This window comes from Leishmania braziliensis, chromosome 36 (assembly GCF_000002845.2).
Source record: "Leishmania braziliensis MHOM/BR/75/M2904 complete genome, chromosome 36".
Taxonomy (NCBI): domain Eukaryota; phylum Euglenozoa; class Kinetoplastea; order Trypanosomatida; family Trypanosomatidae; genus Leishmania; species Leishmania braziliensis.
Window position 1 is genome coordinate 437,786 of NC_009327.2, and position 18,160 is coordinate 455,945.

Genomic DNA, 18,160 nt, shown 5'->3' on the forward strand with positions numbered 1-18,160 from the left:
CTCTCACCATCACTCTTTCCAGCTCTACTCTTTGTGTCTCGTAGTCGCCATGCGTACGATCGAGTGCGAGTTCTCCCACTTCGCGGTGCACCCCGGCCACGGCCGCCGGTACGTGCCCTTCGCGTTCCTGTCCACGAAGCCGGTGCTGACCTTCTCGCGCCCGAAGTGCTTCGCGCTGTACATGCGCAAGAAGAACCCGAGGTTTATTCCGTGGACGCGCACGTACCGCCGCATCCACCGCAAGACGACGACGGACCGCGTGAACCGCCGCCGCGCTGCTCGCGCGGTGAGGGTGCAGCGTGCGATCGTTGGTGCCGACCTGTCCTACATCCAGGAGGTGCGCGCGACACGCAAGGTGGACCGCTCCGCCAAGGCCAAGGCCGTCCGCGCGGAGGTCGCCGAGCGCAAGGCCGCCAAGAAGTGAAGCCCAACTGCTTCATGTCTCTTGGGCGTATCTGGTAAGGGAGACTGGCTGATGTGAGCAGGCGGCTGCGGACTTTGCGGCAAACTGCAGCTGTCCAAGTGTTTATTTATTTATTTTGTCTTGTATGCGCGATGCCGGTAAGGGCGAACAACAACAACGAGACAAGAAACGTGTACCTCTGGCCCGTGCACCGCGGATGTGGCTGGTGTGATGTGGCGCGTCGCGTTGACCCCGATGTTCTCCTTTTCCATTATGTACTGCGCACAGCGACGCACGTTCTCTGCGTTGCAGCTTTGTTGGGGATTATCGTGTGTTGGTGGGGCACATCTCTGCCATCGTGGACAGTGCCCCCCTCTCTCCCTGCATGTCTGCAACGCCCGCCACCACCTTCTTCTGCTGCGCTCCTTCTTTTCTTCTTCTCCCCCTTACCGACAGCCCCACCCCCCACTCTCTTTTGCACCTTTGTGGTGGTCGTCCTCTCTCACTGCAGTGCTGTATTTGTGTCACCTGGCGCTGCTGCTGCTGGTGCGTGAAGAAGGTGAAAGCTGCATTACGGTGCCAGCGCATTTTTCTCTCTGTAGTTAATGTATCGAAGGCGTGCCTCATGCTGCACCTTGGCTTGATCTTCAACCCAGAACTCTGCCCAGGCATCATCACCTCTGCCATTCATAGGAGTGTGAAATATTCGCGGATGAGATGCCGCTGACGTCTACAATGGCCACGGAGCACGGGGGTCGCCGCATTTACCACGTAGGCAACGCTGTACTATCAGTTGTTGTGTTTCTGATTACCGTAGTGCTGTCGATGATTGTGCTTGACCCACAGTTCAGCAGCTATTTACTCTCTGCGCGGTATCGCACACCTCCGATGGATTTCACAGAGAGGGAGCTTCTCGAAGGTTTTACTCCCGTTGTAGTTGATGCGGAGAAACACACTGTACTGGTCGTGCCCGTGGCAGGCGTGCAGAGCGCGAGGTACGTGTCCAGGGCCCTCGGCGCTTTTTTCTCAGTCGATCTCCCTTTTGCCAGTGGCTCCGGCGCCATGGTAAATAATGGGAAGGAGACGGAGATGCCTTCGCGGCGGGTGATTGCATTAGCAGACGTCTACAGCGCCGTGCTTCTGCGCGACGGAGTTGACAACGCTACGCAGACGCATGACACAACCAGTGAGAAGGGCGGGACTGTCCCTTTCTCAACACGACGACGTTCTGTGCTACACCTCTGCAGCGCCCTGTCATGCGTGACACCGTATGTCGCCCAGCAGTGGTCTGACCGAATCGCGACGGCATCGCTGCGGACTCATCGAACCGCCTACCGCGCTACGACCTTCGGCTCACGCACACGCCCTATAACCAACTTTGCTCTTGTATTTGGTGAGGCAAGTGAGTCACTGGCTGCAATGCGGGAACTGGCGGAGCACCGTGTATTGACTCCCCAGTTTCCGCCCACCCGTTTGAAACACAGGCCAGCCATGCCGCTTGTCGGGCGGCTGGACTATGCTGATCTGCAGGCCTTGTGCAGTTCATGCAAACAGTGCAGCTACCGGTCCTCCGTGAAGCACGCTCAACTGGCCACGATCCTAAAAACGCAGGCGGAGCAGCTGCCTACCGAGGATTCCAAAAGACGCTTGTTCAAGGAGTGGGTGCGGCGTAATGACTCTTACTCGGGCACCTCCACATGGGGTACCGTGGAGGTGGTTCCCTTTGCCTTCGCTGTTTTTGAGGACTCGTACACACTGCACGACTTTTCGCCGGACTTGGTACACGTGGACGTGGGCAGCGGTGACAGCGTGGCGGCCCTTGCGTACCTCAAAGCTCTTGTCTCGGCTACTGGAGTACCAGAGCCTCTGCAGCCGAGAAACCTGCTTGTGTCGCTTTTTGCTTCAGAGTGGGTAAACGACATTGTTGACACGCTGCTACAGCTACAAGTAGGGCAGCACTACCATGCGATACCACTGCACAACTCGTGCATCGGACTGGAGATGTTTGACCCTCGTGAAGAGTGGAGTGTGGCACACTTGCGGTCATGGTGGAACAAAAGCTCGCTGGTGGGCACATATGTTAGCCCCTTTCTCGAGCAGAGTCGTGCTACACAGACACCGTTGTGCACCGTCTTGCTGTCACTGCAAGTACACACGCTTGACAAGCTCCTGCAGATGACATCGAAAGTAGTTCGCTCGTACCCACCTGCCGCCTCACCGGTGGAGCGCTTTTTCTACTACTCCGCGGGTCTGTCACCTGCGGACGAAGAGCCCCTCACGGCGCCGCCGCATGATGCGACGGACGCCAAGACGTCCACCGTCGCCAGCACATCCAGTGGCGTAGGTGAGGTAATTGGCTTTGTTGCGCAGAACATTTACTTTTTGATCCCGGTTGGCATTGGCTTTGCTCTGACGCAGAACCTCTGTCGTCGTCGTCGGGTGTGCGGATGAAGCTCTTACTGATCGGCTTGAGAGTGAGCGAGATCGGAGGAGGTGGGAGGAAGAAGGGAGGCCGAGGCGAGCTGAATGTGTCGGTGAAGACGGAAACGCCGGTCATCTGGCAGGATGTTTGAGGGTAATCGCAATCCTAACAAGAAGGGGGGATGCCTTAGTACGCTAATACGCGCTACTGCTGCCCCCCCCCCCCCTTCCTTCCCTTCCCCAGACTTCTCTCTTCCCTTTCTAGAGTCCCGACAGCAGCAGCAACGGCGGCGACACTAGAACGACTGTAGCCCAACGAAAAACAAAACAAAGCGGCCAGTTCTCCGTCTATCCTCCGCCCGATTGTCACCCTAGTTGCTATTGCGCAAGCTGACGGCAGCGATCCGCTATTCCCCTTGCAAACGATATCGAGGGTGTCTGAAATACCCGTGGGGAAGATTCTGCCCCCCGAAGCGAATCGCCTTCTCTTGCCTTGCGGCTTAGTCATGAAGGAACCGCTGGCCAAAAAAGGGAAAGAGAACTGCATTGAAGGCTTAGAACCCCAGTGCGTCGGTCGCCTCCTATAGTGAGAACGCCACGGAAGAAGTCTTCCTCTACAGAACTCTTCTCACGCTATCTCTCAGAGTATGGAGAGGAGCAGACTCTGAGTGCAGTGGTGTGTACGCGATGTGGGACGTGCCATTGTGGTCTGCTCTGTCAAGGACCTCTACGACCCCGAGCAGCTACTAGTAAGTGGCTCATCCACTCTCCCACATGACCACTGCTGCGTCGTTCCTCATCTCTCGTTTTCTAGCTTGTGAGTATCCTTATTCACATTGCCTCTTTTCCTCCCTCATGCCAGCTTGCGAAACGCTCTATTCTCCTCTCCCTTTCCCCTTTGTTGCTCCTTCTGTTGCGTACTGGAACACCGTGCATACACGCACATGCACAGACACTGCCTCTGGTGCTGGCGCCAAGAAGCAACCGCATACGGCTGTGGTACTGACTCCTCCCACCCTTCCGTGGTTCACTGTTTTTTTTTTTTTGCTTACTACTTCGGTTGTGACATTTTCCTCCCTTCCTCTCCCCATTCTCACACGAATCACCTCCCCTGCTGCAGCGGCTACTACCGGGAGTGAGAGAAGGCCGAGGGTACAGGAGGGCTGCCATTTTTGTGTATGTTTCGGTATAGCATTGACAGCATCATTTTCCCCTACGCACCTTGTGAGTCTCCGCTGGGTCTTGTAGGCTTTGTTTTCACAGTTTTTTGGGGGAGAGGAGCGCCATTTTGTTCGATGTTTTGACCATTAAACAAGGTGAGGTAGCCCTCTAGCACTGGAAGGCACGCACGCACGCCCCCCCCCCCTTCACACAGACATACGCATAGACATACAGCAGCACCAGCAGAAGATTCTCCCTGATGCCTTTCCTGCGCACGTTTACGGTGTTCTGCATCATCGCCGGCGTACTGCTGCAGAGCTGCGCGGCTCTGACACCCTCGCGAGCAGTGCGGCCGTTTGAAACAAAGTTCAGTTCTCTGAGTGAGGCATGCCGTGGTGTTCTCGAGACAGAATGCCCACCGGACAGGTTGGGTCGCGCGGACTGCTTGATGGCGCGCACAGAGGGCAACGAGAATCATGAGTGCAAACTGTGGCTCTCCTGGCGAGCGACTTGCTTTGCTTACGCGATGGTGAAACTCATACCTCAAGGCAAGTGCAACTTTACATCAGATCAGATGACGTCAGAGCTGGTCTTGCAGTGTCTCCGCGTTACTGACGCGAAGGAACTGCCGACTGCTTGCTCCGCTTCCCCCTACTTCAAGTCGATCATGCTCCATGCCCCGCGACGCATGGACAGCGACGGTACGGCGGATCTGTAGAGATGCAAAAAAAAAAAAAGATCGTCTGTTACATGAGGTTGGTAACGTATCCTTCGAGGTAATTCTGCTCACTTTCTGCAGTAATGACTTACTCTCTTCTTTGCTATCCTCTTCATGTTCTGACGCGTGTGAGTTGTTTTGTGGATGTTACTCTCCGGCTGCTGCGAAATCGCACTGGGACTCTTCAGCTGTGGGATATGCGTCTACCCCATACCGTTTTTTTTTTTTTTTTCAGCACCCCCATCGCCTTTCTAAGGTGCCACCTACGATGGTGGTGCGTGCCGCTTTTTTTCTTGGGGGGGGGGCGGGAGGGGGAGGGGGAGAGGCCTTCATTTTGTAACGATCGTGTTGCGTGCAGAGAAAGTGCCTCGCAGGGTCTTTGTCTGCCTTTCCTCTTCGCTTGGTCTTTCGGTTCGGCCAATCAACTGTATGCAGTACAACGTGCCTTCACGCCAATCGCGTCGAGGAGAAAGAGTGTGCCTCCCCTCCACCCCCACACACAAAAAAAGCAGCGCAGAGAAACAGCATTGACGTGTTCTTACTGGAGTAATGCATCTCCCGTCACTACCGTCAGGGCACGCAAAAGAAGAGAAGAACTTTCCCCCAAGAAGTGCCGTTCTGGGGTTCTGTGCAATGTCCTGCTCGACCTCACTAGCAATGGAATTCCCAATGCATCTATGCTGCCGTAGTGGTGATCATTGCGCCTGATGGTGCCCGTGTGTGACTCTCACACATCGACTTTCCTTCTTGTTCTCTCTCTCTCTCGGGTTTGCGGTGTCGTCTTCGTGGTGCACTTGCGATGCCTTCCCTCAACTCTACGTTGCCCATTCGCTTTCTTTTCATCGCTCTCGACATACGCTGTCGTCACCGTGCTTGATTCGTGCTTTGGTTTTTGCTTTGTGGTTGTTCTCGGTGCCTCGTAGTCGCCATGCGTACGATCGAGTGCGAGTTCTCCCACTTCGCGGTGCACCCCGGCCACGGCCGCCGGTACGTGCCCTTCGCGTTCCTGTCCACGAAGCCGGTGCTGACCTTCTCGCGCCCGAAGTGCTTCGCGCTGTACATGCGCAAGAAGAACCCGAGGTTTATTCCGTGGACGCGCACGTACCGCCGCATCCACCGCAAGACGACGACGGACCGCGTGAACCGCCGCCGCGCTGCTCGCGCGGTGAGGGTGCAGCGTGCGATCGTTGGTGCCGACCTGTCCTACATCCAGGAGGTGCGCGCGACACGCAAGGTGGACCGCTCCGCCAAGGCCAAGGCCGTCCGCGCGGAGGTCGCCGAGCGCAAGGCCGCCAAGAAGTGAAGCCCAACTGCTTTGCCTTGCAATGAAGTACAGTATGTCTTTGGTTTTTGTTTGTCTCCTCTTGGTTGCATGATTTCATTTGAAAGGAAAAGACACCTATGCACCGCATGGCCTACTTTGACGCCTAGTTCGAAGGATGTTGCTTCCGCGTCGCAACTGCAGGAGCGTAGCACCTTTGGGAGTTGTGTTGGGGCACGCTCAAGTCGGGGATGGAGAACGGCATTGATGCTATCCAGTCGGTATCCGAGAGTACATCTTTGTGCCCCTCGCCTCTGCTCTGCATGCGTGTGCCTTGATGTAGGTGTTTCTAGAGCTGTGGAGTGCCACAATGTGACGCTCTCTTCTTCTTGTCTGACTCTTCCTCACTTTACTTTCCGTTCTTCCTGCCGCTGGTGGTGGGGGGGGGGGGGGGTTCTTCCATATCTCCTCCTATTCCCTCCGTGTCTCTTTCTGGCGCCTCTTGCTTTTGCTTTCTCTTCGCCTGTGCTCTACCCTAGTGGCTTGCAGGCCACCACAGGGTTTGTTCCTCCTCCTCACAGAGGGGAACTGCTCGTACGAAATATAAAACAAAAGAGCGAGCGAGCTGTGCCCGCCGCGTGCTGCTTTGTGCTATTTAGCTGAAGTATTCGCCTATTGTGTTCCATCGTTCCTCACCGCTTGCGCTCGCCACTGTCGTCTCATCATGACGTCGACAGTGGCGGCCGTGAGCCAGACGCAGAGCCTTGCGGCGATTCGTAATTTTGTGCGTGCCTCCGTGTCGTGCATCACGTATGCGCGGGGACTCTGCAGCGACAACGCCTTTGAGCAGCGCCCGTTTCTCGGTCTCCCGCTTCGCCAGCTCATCCCCTCAACCACGGAGTCCATCACGATCTCCGAGTGGATTGAGAAGGGTGCCTTTGACGCGCTAAATCGCCACTACCTGAAGGAGATGTCCCTCTGCGTGTTCGACGCGGAGTGCCGAGAGCTGCTGGAGAACTACTGCTTTGGCTTCAATTACACGGATGACGGCAAGCGGGCGCAGATGACGCTCAACACCCCACCAACGATAGCAGGTGGTGCCGACACGACGGCACTCTCGCAGAGTAGCGGCAGCGCTGTTGCCATCCCGGCCTATCGCAAGCGGCGGTGCACGAAGCAAGAGGTGCAGCTTCTTCTCACGTCAATCCTGGGGCGGCTGATGGATGTGGTGGAAAGTCTACCGCCGCTGCTCTCTGAGCGGGTGCTCACGATGCGCCTCACCTACTACGATGAGGTGACCCCAGCCTCCTATGAGCCTCCCTGTTTTGCGCCGGCAAGCGAGCATATGACTCACCTTTACCAGGACGAGGTCAAGCACCGTGTGCACCTCGGGTCGATGGACACCAGTCACCACCTCTTCTCCGTCGCTCTACGACACCCGTTGCTCCTGAAGATTCACAGTCAGGTGACCGATAGGACTGCCCCGAGAATGGTAGAGGCGACGGCAAGAGCACAGAGTGCTGCGGTCGTGACGCCCTCTGATCCCCTGCGCTCTGGGTTGGAGAGCTCTTTCTCGTCAGAGCCGGTGTTAGCGAGTGCTGCAGCGCAAGGAAGCGCCACGGTCATGCCCGCCATGACCAGAAACCGTGCCTCATGCCGGCCTTTTCTTTCTACTGACGGAGAACGCGCCGCAGTCGACACTGTGAGTTATGAGGAAGAGGACGCTAGGAACTGCTCGTTCGGCGAGGGGTGCGGGGGCGCGGGTGACACGATACGCACTGGTGAGGCGCTGCAACCCTGCGAGGTGGCGAAGCTCGATGGCGTCCACCGCCTGATAGGGAAGAGCAGCTCGGACGGTGAGCGGCCCGGGCTGAAGGCAGCAGAATTGACGTACTTGCTGTTTGCCGCGCTCGTCCTAACGAAATCGCCTAGCGCGCGTGGTGGTCGCGGGCAACTGACTTCTGACGACGTAGAGGCCTATCGCACGCGTCAGTGCCCCTTCGACATTTCTGCCAAGGCAGCTCAGCTCGTCCTGCAGCGACTGAGCACGGAAGGATTCCTGCAGCAGTGCGACGTCCGCGGAGTTCCGGCTCAGAAGACGCCGAGGATCCAAGAAGGAAGCAGACCTAGTCCTGCAATCAGAGAGTGGACTGTTTCAGACCCATCCGTATCGCTTCTCCAGCAACTCATGCAGCTCGGTGCCCTGACAGAGCTCCTGACTCACGAGTCCCACCATGTCCTGCAGGTGCTCTATGTACACCTGGCGCGGGAAGAGTCGAGAAGGGCGCCACGGGCGATGGCTGCCAAGGCGACTTTGGGCCGCATCAGCACCACTGGCGGGAGTCGAAAGCGGTGGTCTCGCTGAAGATTCTCATCGTGCATTGCCACGCGTGTGACTGCAACGGTGAAATGAAGTATTCTCATTCTGTTTCAGCGTGAGACATGTGGCGTTTTTCTTTTTCGCTTTTCCAGCTGCTGCGCTTTACTTCTGCTTTCTCTTTCACGCAACCCAACCCGGTAACGGATGTCACTGTCGTCACAAAAGCCTAGGTAACCCGTGATGGTTTTCTTTACCTTTCGTTTGAAGGCTTCCTCATGTTCTGTTACAGTGCGGCTTCTGTGCCTCCCAGGGTGTCAGCACCTGTCGCGGACGCTGACAGGCATTCAAGACTTGCACTCATCACTGTAGCTGCTTGGCTCTCGCTCGCCTTGCACTCTCAACCATCACGCCTGCTTCACCTGCCTCCTTTTTCTATGTCTTTCTACCGCCTCACCTCGACGACACCGAGGACGCTCATTGTGTTTGACGGGGCCACTCGCACTTGTCTTGTACACCGCACTCTCCCCCCTCCCCTTACATGCAGCGCTCTCATTGATCGCCGAAGAAACAGAAAGGGCCGTGCTCATTCTCATCCCAGACAATTAGTGGCTTTCCTGTGGAGTTGACAGAGTGCCACTGAGTACGCGCATGTGCGTGTGGGTGACCATTCAAGCATCACTATCCCCCTCCGCTCTACTTTCCAGCCCACGCAAACGTAGTATCGCCCTCTAGCCCACAGAGGAGCCACAGAGGTGTACAGGCTCTGCTGGTCTTACTTGTGCGTGCATTGCGTGTATTTGTATACGTACGTTCGTCTTCAGTGCAAGAGGAACAACGGTCGCGCTTCACTGCGAACGTCCGACGTTGTATAGTGTTTTCCCCAGTTCTTCTTCTTGTTCCTTGGGTGTAGAGATTTCCTTTCCACGCTGCCTTCGGAATCCCTCTTTGCATGTCACTACTCTGTATGCGCCTCTGTTAGGTGCGACCGCCCTTCTGTCGGTCGTCTTGTCGCTATCGATTTCTGTATCTGACTTGTTCCCTGGTCACAGGGAGGGCGGGTTGGTGGTCGTGCTTTGGAGTGTTCTCGCTGGCCCCAGTCCCTCCATTCCGCAACTCGGGTGTTCTTCTCGACCACACACGAGCACGCTCGAAGGTGCACACGCAGACGTCACATATCGCTATTTTCGATTGTAGCTCTTCTTCTCCCTGGGGCACGTGACCTCTCTACTACTTCAGTTTTCGCGTTTTCCTCTGGTGTGCCCCTATCGGAGCGTTTCCCCTCTTTAGTCTTGCTTGCATAGTCACGTGCGACTTCCCTGAAATCGGAGCACACTGCGTGGATCTGCCCCACTCGTCTGGGCACTGGGTCTTGTTCTTTTTTTTTTTTGGCTAGTACAATGCTCCGTCGTGCGTCGACGTTGCCTCAGCGTGTGGCGGTGCGCCGGCCCTCCCTCACTGCTGCGGGTGTCGCCGTTGTGTTCGCACCTTCTAGCAGCTTCGCGTATTGGGTGTCTCGGCGCGACTACCATGGCTTTCAGTTCGCCAGTTTTCATGGTTGGACGCTACCGTACGGTGGCAAATCGACCCGTGTCACGAAGGAGGAGTTGGAGAATCAGCGCTTCTTCACGGAGCGACCGCGGGAGAAGTGGGACTACCACCGCGTCGACGAGAACATCAACTCGCAGTCTGAGTTCCGCAATGCGGAGGGGCGTGAGCAGTTCTACCAGGGGTCACGTGAGGACAACACGACAATAAACCATGGCAGTCTGCACACGCCGCCCAAGTACCGCTTGTACGAGTACTTTGACGAGTACACAAAGCCTGGCGTAAACACGAAGGTAGCCGCGGCGTACGCGGTTAAAGAGCAATGGGATGCGGAGGAGTTCTACTATCCTGGTGAGGCGTGGCAGCGCAACCGTCCTGGGTTTCGTAGTGTGCCCAAGGAACTTCTGAATCGGCAGACGTGGTATCACTGGTCGCACTCACTGACCAAGTGGGACGAGATTCAGCCTACTATCCGTACCCGCTCCTGGAACCCAGACTGGCCGCCACCGGGCTACGAGGTGCCGAAGCTCCAATGCAAGAAGGAGTTTTACTTTGGCATGGAAGATGAGGGACTCGTGTCGGAGGTGGAGCGGTACAACTGGTTCCGCTCGTGGAGCGACAGCAACATGCGTGTTGGGTGGCGTGAAATTCCGTTGTTCATGATGCTGTTGGGCACACTCTACCTCATCGCCCGCAACGCCATGTCGGTGACGGTGATGCGGGCAATGAGCAGTAACATGTACTACCCCGGTCGCACTTTTATCCGCCCATTTGGTGTGCCGAAGGACTGGGAGAAGGAGTGCTTCTGGTGGCAGAGGCCGCTGGAGGAGTTTCCGAACCAGGACCAGGTATGGTACTGGACCCACGCGCGCTTTGGTTACATCAACTACATTAAGCAACGAGATGCTCGCGAGAAGGCCATGATGGACGCGGAGGCTGCTGCTGCTGCTGCTGCTGCTGCCAGCTAGTCGTACCTCAGCCAAGAGTCCCACAGATACAGGCCCTCACCCTACGAGCATTTGTAGTCGGCAGTGCGTTGTAACGTATACTCTGTGGACTGCGCGAGTGCGCACCGGTTTGGGGGCAGATGTATTAGGGCTAAAGAGGCGGGTGAGTGTCTTTTTCAGTGAGATACCTACAGTGCTGTACTGGAGTGAGCGGGTGCTACCCAAGCCTGAATCCCTCCCCCTCCCCCCCTCCCCGTTTCGTTTTACCCTTAGTCACTTGCTGTGCTTTTTCTTCCCTCCGTCGTTGATTGTCGTGGCGGGTGTGGGGTGGGGTTTCCCCGTACTCTTTAGCTTGTTCTTCTCATGGGCGATCTTGCATGCACACGCACATACCCACACAGGCACAAACAAGCACCCCCCCCCCCCACACACACACACCATTTCTCTCGCGGTACCGCTATGCCTGTCGGCGTGTTCTGGTTCTCCTCGTGTATAGACGTGCAAGCCTTTTTGGTCCTGAGTGCGCGGCGTGTGACGTGTATGTGACCCAACCGAAGAAAAACGAACTATCAGTGGAGCAGCAACCAAGTCAGTCTCTTTGGTAAGCTGCGAGGTGTGCTCCCCCCATCGCGAGATTATGAGGTAAGACAACAGTGGCGTACGAAAGTTTCCCTTCTCCATCCTTTTGGCCTTCCTTATTCGCTTGTTCTCTCCCTGGGATAACATCGGTCTTCCCGCCCTTCTCTCTCGCGCAGGGTGGAACGTGACTCCGTCTCCATTCAATAACTGATGTGAGGCCTGCGTGCGCACTCAAGCACGGCCACGTACGCAGGGGTTCATGCAACGCCATTCACCCTCCTCTCTTCCTTGGGATCCTTTTTTTCGGGCTCTCTGTGCTTCATACGTAGAGCAGAAAAACACATACGACGCAGAGCACCTCTCTTCTCTCTCGGAGGCACTTTGTCTACATGAGCTGTGACGGTCCACGCCAATTTCGGCAGTAGAGCAAGACACCCCCCCACCCCCCCCACACACACGCATCTCACGTTGAGCACTCGCACAGGCGCGCTCGAACTCAGCTACAATGAGGTACTGGCTCTCACGCCACCAGACAGGAGACCAGTGGGGCGGCTACTCCCCCATGCGCATACTGGTGTTGCTGCTGCTTCTCTCAGCGAGTCTCAAGAGTGGAGTGGCGCAAACAGGCACACACGGTGACGGAGTCGTCGGCCTCTTCGGTCCGCTAGTGTACTCTTTCACGACCATGGAGTCGTACCGTCAGCACATGACCCTCAGCTCCAACCCTCTCGTCGTGTTCGTCTTTGAGCATAACAGCGCCGCCGTGCCTACGTTTTGGGCCCCGCTGCTACGGAACATCTCGACGGAGCTTGATGGGTTTGGCATTGAGGTGGCTGACGTGCCCGCGTCTTCGGAAACTGGACAATCACTAGTGCAAGCCATGAACGCTGGCAGCGGCCCTGTCATCTTATTTTTCCAAGGCGTCGGCGATACGCCTGCTGAGGGTGGCAAGGCCTTGAAGCTCCCCATTGCCTATCAAGGCAGTATTGACATACCGAACATCCTCTCGTGGAGTCTGTCGTGCATTTCGTCGTCCGCCACGCATCGGATTCACAACGATGTCGATCTCGCCCACTTCTTCGCACAGTACCCCCAGTACCCCACGCTCCCGCATGTTCTCTACTTTCCTTCCAAGAGTTACACCCCAGGCGGCTACCTCGCTCTCAGCCATCGCTTCGCCTCCGACGCTGTGTTCGGTGTCGTGCCGAATGCATTCACGGCGCCAAACGCGACCATCATCGCGCAGCGGTACAATATCACTAGTAAAGACAATCTACCGGCCCTACTAGTGCTCCACAAGGCCGCAGGGGACGATATCGGAGACAGCAACGAGTTCGACCGTGTTATTCGAATGCCTGACACGTCCTCCTCCTCGCTTTCCTATCGGGAGGCGCTATTGTTTCTCTCGACGCACATCACGGACACTGTCGCCGCGCTTGTGGCGAAGGCCAAATCTACGGAAAACCAGCACTTTCTCAAGGTAGCAGAAAGTCGACGCCTCTACATGATGACGCAGCTGATTGAGCGGCAGGTTGATATTGCAGAGGAGGAACGGCTGCAGGTAGCACGTGAACCGATTTTCGTGAAGGATCAAGCAAGCTGGGCAAAGAAGTGCGTGCAGCTGCCCAAGAAGCACCGTTGTCTCGCTGTATTTGTCGACTCTACGGACGACTCAGCAGCAAAGGAGAAGGCCGGGGCGGTGCTTTCGACTCTCGCGGTCAGGCTGCTGGAAATGATGGGGCTAGAGGCGCAAAAAGTGTCCCTCGTCGTCGTAGACCGGCAAGGAAGCGATGCCGTGCGCGAGTACTTCGATGTGGGCCAGAATGGCTTCCCCGATGTCCTTTTCCTTTCCTTGGACCGCCCAGCCAAGTACTACAACTTTGTCGGCGCCTTCTCCGCCGAGGGCCTGATGCAGTTTGTGGCGTCTCATGATGCGCACCTGGCAAAGAAGGAGGTTTCAGGCGGACACATCTTCATTCCGCGTATGGCGCCAAAGCTGGAGGAAGCGCCGGCGATGCCGCACAGCGGCAACGAGGATGAGGGAGATTTGTAAAATGGGCTCCTATGGCACCTCTTCCTATTCTTTGTTTTGTTTACTGTCTCACCTCTGTCTCGCTCTCACCTCTTCTCCGCGAGTAGAAAGAAAAGGAAGAGGGGGGAGGTCGCTGCGCACTATGCAAACGTTTGTTGTTCGTCTCTGCCACTCTATTTTTTTTTTTGCTCTCCTTTACTCTCTCTCTCTCTGTCTCTACTGTTGATGTGATGGCAATGGCATTCTACATGGAACGCTACGTTAGTGCTGTGCTTCTCTCCCCCTCTCTTTTTGGGCTACGTTGAGCCTTGCGCCATACTAATGGGGATGAGTGGTAGAATGCGGAGGTAAGTAAAGTGCATCCCAGAGTAGGTAAAGTGCCTTGAATGGTGCGGAAAATGAACTCCGGGGAACGAAACAGGAGGCGTGTAAAAGAAGCGAAAGAAACTCCACCCGCACCAACGCCGGCTCTTCTTTCGCCCCCACCCCCACCCCACCCCGAATCGATTGATAAGTCTCCTCTGACGTACTGCTTCTACGTGTAATGCACAACCACCAGTATTGCAAGTATCGGCATGGTTGTGCAGAACACCTCCGTCTCTGTGTTCTCGTGTTTACTGCCGCTCACGCAATGCCGCTACTACCCAAGGACATTGGGTTGACATTATAGTCTTCCTTGGCTCTGCTCTCGCTCTCCTCTTCACCTCCAAGTCTCGTTCTACCCTCGCCCCTTCTCCCTCTCCATTGGGGTTCCCACGCAGCACTTCACTGGACCCTTTTTTCTCCATCACTACGCCGGGGAAATCAAACGCCACAGTGAGGAGGAGACAGTTCATCTACCATCGATCCTTTACGCTGCTCACCATTGGAGGGAGCACCCGCCACGTGCAACATTGGCCCTTGTGTAGCCACTTCACTTTTCTGCTCAACACTTGCATCTCCTTTCTTCTTGTCAATTATTCTGGCCTCTATCAACATTCTCTCTGCCATGTTTCGATGCACCCCCTCTGCGCTTTTCAAGTCGCTTGCCGTGTGGGGCGGCGGCACGATGGGTGGCGGTATCGCGCAGGTTACAGCTCAGGCGGGTGTCCCAGTGACTGTGGTGGAGATTTCGAAGGCGCGGCTGGACGTGTCGCGCAAGATGATCGAAGCGTCGTTGCTGCGCATTGCCAACAAAAAATGCGACAGAGATGAAAGCAAGATGAAGACGTTCGTGGACACGGTGCTTTCTCACATCACGTTCACAACAAGCGAATCCGTGGCTGCTGGCAACGCGGAGCTGATCATCGAGGCGATTGTGGAAAACATTGACGCGAAGAAGGAGCTCTTCGCTCGTCTGGACAAACTGGCACCAAGGTCGACGGTATTCTGCTCGAACACATCGTCGCTGAGTATCACCGAGATGGCGTCCGTGACAACCCGAACGGAGCGTTTCGCTGGCCTGCACTTCTTCTCGCCTGTGCCGATGATGAAGCTGCTGGAGGTGGTGCGCACCGAGGAGGTGAAGCCGGAGGTAATCGAACAGCTGACCGCCTTTTGCAAGAAGGTGGGGAAGATCCCCGTCATTGCAAAGGACACTCCGGGGTTCATCGTGAACCGCCTTCTCGTGCCCTATCAAATGGAGGCGTGCCGACTAGTCGAGCGTGGTGTCGCGACGTTCCAGGATGTGGACACGGCTATGAAGTTTGGCTGCGGCTACCCGATGGGTCCGTTTGAACTCAGTGACAGTATCGGCATCGACGTGATCAAGTTCATTGTGGACGGCTGGCACAACATGTACCCGGACGAGCCGCTCTTCAAGCCTTCACCCCTAATCAATGAGCGGGTCGCCGCTGGAAAGCTTGGTAAAAAGACTGGCGAAGGGTACTACAAGTACGACAGCAAGGGACACAAGATCAACTCCTGAAAGACGCATCTTTCCTCTGGGCAGCGCGTTCAGCCCTGAGGTCCTGGTGCCATCCTCCGCATAGGTGCAGCGGCGGTTCACTTGGTCGAGCTTGTGAGGCCGTCCAGGCCGAGAATGGCTGACGCCCATCCCGAATGGTCTCCGTTTTCTTTTCTTTTCGGCGATCGAACTCTTCTTCTTTTTCTGTGTACGATATCGGTGAAACCCTTTGTGGCATTGTGGCTCCCTCGAGGTGCTCCTTACCAGGTTGCTCTCCATCTTTTTCCTAACCGACCGCACTTTTCTCTTTCCATGTGTGTGTGTGTGTGTGTGTGTGTGTGTGTGTGTGATATCAACCACCGTGCTTGCTGGGTGCATCACGGCAAAGGTGCCCCTTGGAGCTGCCTACGTGTGAGATGCATCGCCTGTGATTAGGAGCCGACAGCATGCCTTCAGCAAAACAGCACTTGATCCCACCATTTCTTCAGGTCTCAGCTTGCGTATTCCCAAGCGACGACACGGCGATCAGTGTGCGCATTATTCACTGAAACGTGACGTGTTTGATACTCTTCGTGTGTTTGTCTCTCTCTTGTGCTTCTTCTTTCTCTGCGTATTTATCCCTTTGATGGCCGGGGGACACCTCACTCCGTGGGGTGGGGGTGGTTGGCGCAATGTAGCGCTACGCATATCGGCGGTGGGGTTGTGGATGGCGTTGTGTCGGAGCCACATGCGACAGTGAGCACCCTTGTACCCTCTGCGTGGTGGGCGGGGCGTGAACCTGACTCGAACGCATCCCACCCGTGTTCCCCACTGCCTACTGGTGTGGCGAGCCTGAGCACTCCCGGAGAGGGAGGTGACTGGCGGCGCGTGTGTGTGTGTGTGTGGGCCGATCGAGTACGAGTCAGGAGGCGGCGCTCCGGCAACTGAGCCGGCGCGTTGCCGTAGCGCGTGCCTAGCGCTGCTTCGCACCGCGCGATCGGGCGGGCCCTGTGGCAGGCTGGTGAGCAGGGTGGTTCTACTCATTTGTCAGCTGCGATGCCTCGCGAGACTTTCGTGAGCGGGTATGTACTCCGTCGACTGGGCGCAAGGGTTACGCTGTTTTTTGCTTTGCGATGGTGGTATTTGTGTGTCACTTTTACTTGACGACGCTTCTTCAGCGTCAGTCTCTTTGCCACGACATCCTACACGAATAGCGCATCGAGCGATGTCGGAGACGAAAGGTGAAGCTGCACGTAGAGGAGGCAGACATACAGAGAGAGGAACGCACAGGCAGCCGTACCACGACAGGCACGTACTGGATGGCGCCCTGCGAGACGATGCACATTAGTTTTAGTGTATTTGTGGACGTGTTTTCTCGTGGACAAGGAGACTCGGCGGTTAGTATCGCAGGACGGAGCCTTTTGCGTGTCTTTTGCTTAATGGCTGTTTCTTGCTTTCTCTTCCTCTGTGGCGGTGCCATGTTCTTGCTGCTCTCACGTGTGTTGAGGCCAGTTTTCTGCAGGGTACAGTACCCCCGATGTACGCCTGCTTCTCTCAGTTCTACATTCTCTCTCGCATTCCTGTCCCTGTCTCTACTGCTGTGCCTCATATTGCTTGTTTATTTCGTCATATTTCTCTTTTAAAAAAATGACTTGTGCACCTCCCTCTCCTCCGTCGCAGACACGGTGCATGGCGCACGCACGCTTCGTCACCTCTCCCATACGTGTGTCTGCGTCTCCCTATCACGAATGCACAGTACACGTACCGTTGCTTGTGACGCCCTCTCATAACGTATTCGCTGCACTCACTTCGTTGCAGGACCGCTTTTCCTGCTTGGTCGCTCTTCTGCCGTGCCGTATCTCAACTGAGTCGTGACACGATCGGTTTTTCTTCGCCTTTTCACCGCTGATTTTCTTGGGGGAGGAGAAACCCTTTGCTTCTTTAAATGCGAACTCGCAGCGCTCCTTGTAATTGGCAATGTCTACTAAAGCTAACGAATGTCACCCTAAGATAGCTCACTTGCATCAGTATTCTGACTCGTCTTCCGCACCTGCTTCCTCGACCACTGTGTCCTCCTGCGGTGCTGAACACATGGACTCACTCAACCTTTGGCAGTTCTCCAGCGCCACATATACGCGGTTCGCAGCATCCGCAACTTGCAGTGGTGTGGCACGGGGTGACTGGTTGAGGAATAACAACAAAACCTCCATTTCTGTGTTCCGTTTTGCATGCAAAACCTCTTTTTTCTTTTCTGCTTGGTTTCCGCATCTTGTGGCGATGAGCAGTGCCCTGTGTAGTTTTTTTTCCTTTCCTTGGATTTTTCCGGTACCTCCCCCCTCCCCATCTCCTCCCCCGCCTTCCTTGACCTCGTCTTTTGCACTGTCTTTGCCTCATGTCTCTCTCTCTCTTTCTTTCTTCTTCTGCGGGCGAGCGCCTGTGTATGTCGCCATTACGCAGCGCTCACCTGCATGCTCTTCCTCTTGTTCATCGTCTGCGCTCGCCTTTTTGTCTTTTACAGTGTATTTTTCCTTCCTCATCTGATTGTTGTGGGACTGCAGGGGGGGGGGGGGCGCTGGCGTCAATCGCCTTGATTCCAGCCACCTCCCCGTGCTAGCAGGGCCCGGCACCCCACTCATTGGGAGGAGGCTAAGCAGGCGGCAGCCTGTCCCTCGGGTACAGCTATGGACTTCTGGCGTCCGCCTCCAGGTCTAGACCGGCGCTGTGCCGGAAAGACATCCCTGCATGGTCGTGTTAGCTCCCGCTCACCATGAGCTGGGTCGACAACTCAGCAACGATAGCAAGAAAGAGACGCAGACCGATCGGCCGCGGGGGCCATGCGCGGGCGGCACGCGCCATCTCGTACAGGCGGCCGGCTGGGCCGCCGGGGCACCGATGCCGCAAGCACGACA

General features: G+C 56.1%; 8 protein-coding genes across 8 annotated transcripts; all 8 read left to right on the plus strand.

Annotated features, from left to right (window-relative positions):
- Window positions 1-49: 49 nt before the first annotated feature.
- LBRM_35_1200 (putative ribosomal protein L24) lies at window positions 50-424 on the plus strand (the record flags this gene model as incomplete). The annotated part of the gene is made up of 1 exon (XM_001568692.1): window positions 50-424. One exon carries the CDS (start codon window positions 50-52, stop codon window positions 422-424), a length of 375 nt encoding a protein of 124 aa, XP_001568742.1.
- Window positions 425-1,120: 696 nt separating this feature from the next.
- LBRM_35_1210 (conserved hypothetical protein) lies at window positions 1,121-2,854 on the plus strand (the record flags this gene model as incomplete). Its single annotated transcript, XM_001568693.1, has 1 exon — window positions 1,121-2,854. One exon carries the CDS (start codon window positions 1,121-1,123, stop codon window positions 2,852-2,854), a length of 1,734 nt encoding a protein of 577 aa, XP_001568743.1.
- Window positions 2,855-4,244: 1,390 nt separating this feature from the next.
- Window positions 4,245-4,703, plus strand: LBRM_35_1220 (hypothetical protein, unknown function; the record flags this gene model as incomplete). The annotated part of the gene is made up of 1 exon (XM_001568694.1): window positions 4,245-4,703. One exon carries the CDS (start codon window positions 4,245-4,247, stop codon window positions 4,701-4,703), a length of 459 nt encoding a protein of 152 aa, XP_001568744.1.
- Window positions 4,704-5,631: 928 nt separating this feature from the next.
- On the plus strand, window positions 5,632-6,006 carry LBRM_35_1230 (putative ribosomal protein L24; the record flags this gene model as incomplete). The annotated part of the gene is made up of 1 exon (XM_001568695.1): window positions 5,632-6,006. The coding sequence occupies one exon, from the start codon at window positions 5,632-5,634 to the stop codon at window positions 6,004-6,006; it is 375 nt and encodes a 124-aa protein (XP_001568745.1).
- A 682-nt stretch (window positions 6,007-6,688) lies between these two features.
- Window positions 6,689-8,329, plus strand: LBRM_35_1240 (conserved hypothetical protein; the record flags this gene model as incomplete). The annotated part of the gene is made up of 1 exon (XM_001568696.1): window positions 6,689-8,329. The coding sequence occupies one exon, from the start codon at window positions 6,689-6,691 to the stop codon at window positions 8,327-8,329; it is 1,641 nt and encodes a 546-aa protein (XP_001568746.1).
- Window positions 8,330-9,681: 1,352 nt separating this feature from the next.
- Window positions 9,682-10,797, plus strand: LBRM_35_1250 (conserved hypothetical protein; the record flags this gene model as incomplete). Its single annotated transcript, XM_001568697.1, has 1 exon — window positions 9,682-10,797. One exon carries the CDS (start codon window positions 9,682-9,684, stop codon window positions 10,795-10,797), a length of 1,116 nt encoding a protein of 371 aa, XP_001568747.1.
- Window positions 10,798-12,040: 1,243 nt separating this feature from the next.
- LBRM_35_1260 (hypothetical protein, unknown function) lies at window positions 12,041-13,408 on the plus strand (the record flags this gene model as incomplete). The annotated part of the gene is made up of 1 exon (XM_001568698.1): window positions 12,041-13,408. The coding sequence occupies one exon, from the start codon at window positions 12,041-12,043 to the stop codon at window positions 13,406-13,408; it is 1,368 nt and encodes a 455-aa protein (XP_001568748.1).
- A 967-nt stretch (window positions 13,409-14,375) lies between these two features.
- Window positions 14,376-15,293, plus strand: LBRM_35_1270 (putative short chain 3-hydroxyacyl-CoA dehydrogenase; the record flags this gene model as incomplete). The annotated part of the gene is made up of 1 exon (XM_001568699.1): window positions 14,376-15,293. The coding sequence occupies one exon, from the start codon at window positions 14,376-14,378 to the stop codon at window positions 15,291-15,293; it is 918 nt and encodes a 305-aa protein (XP_001568749.1).
- Between the last annotated feature and the right edge of the window lie 2,867 nt (window positions 15,294-18,160).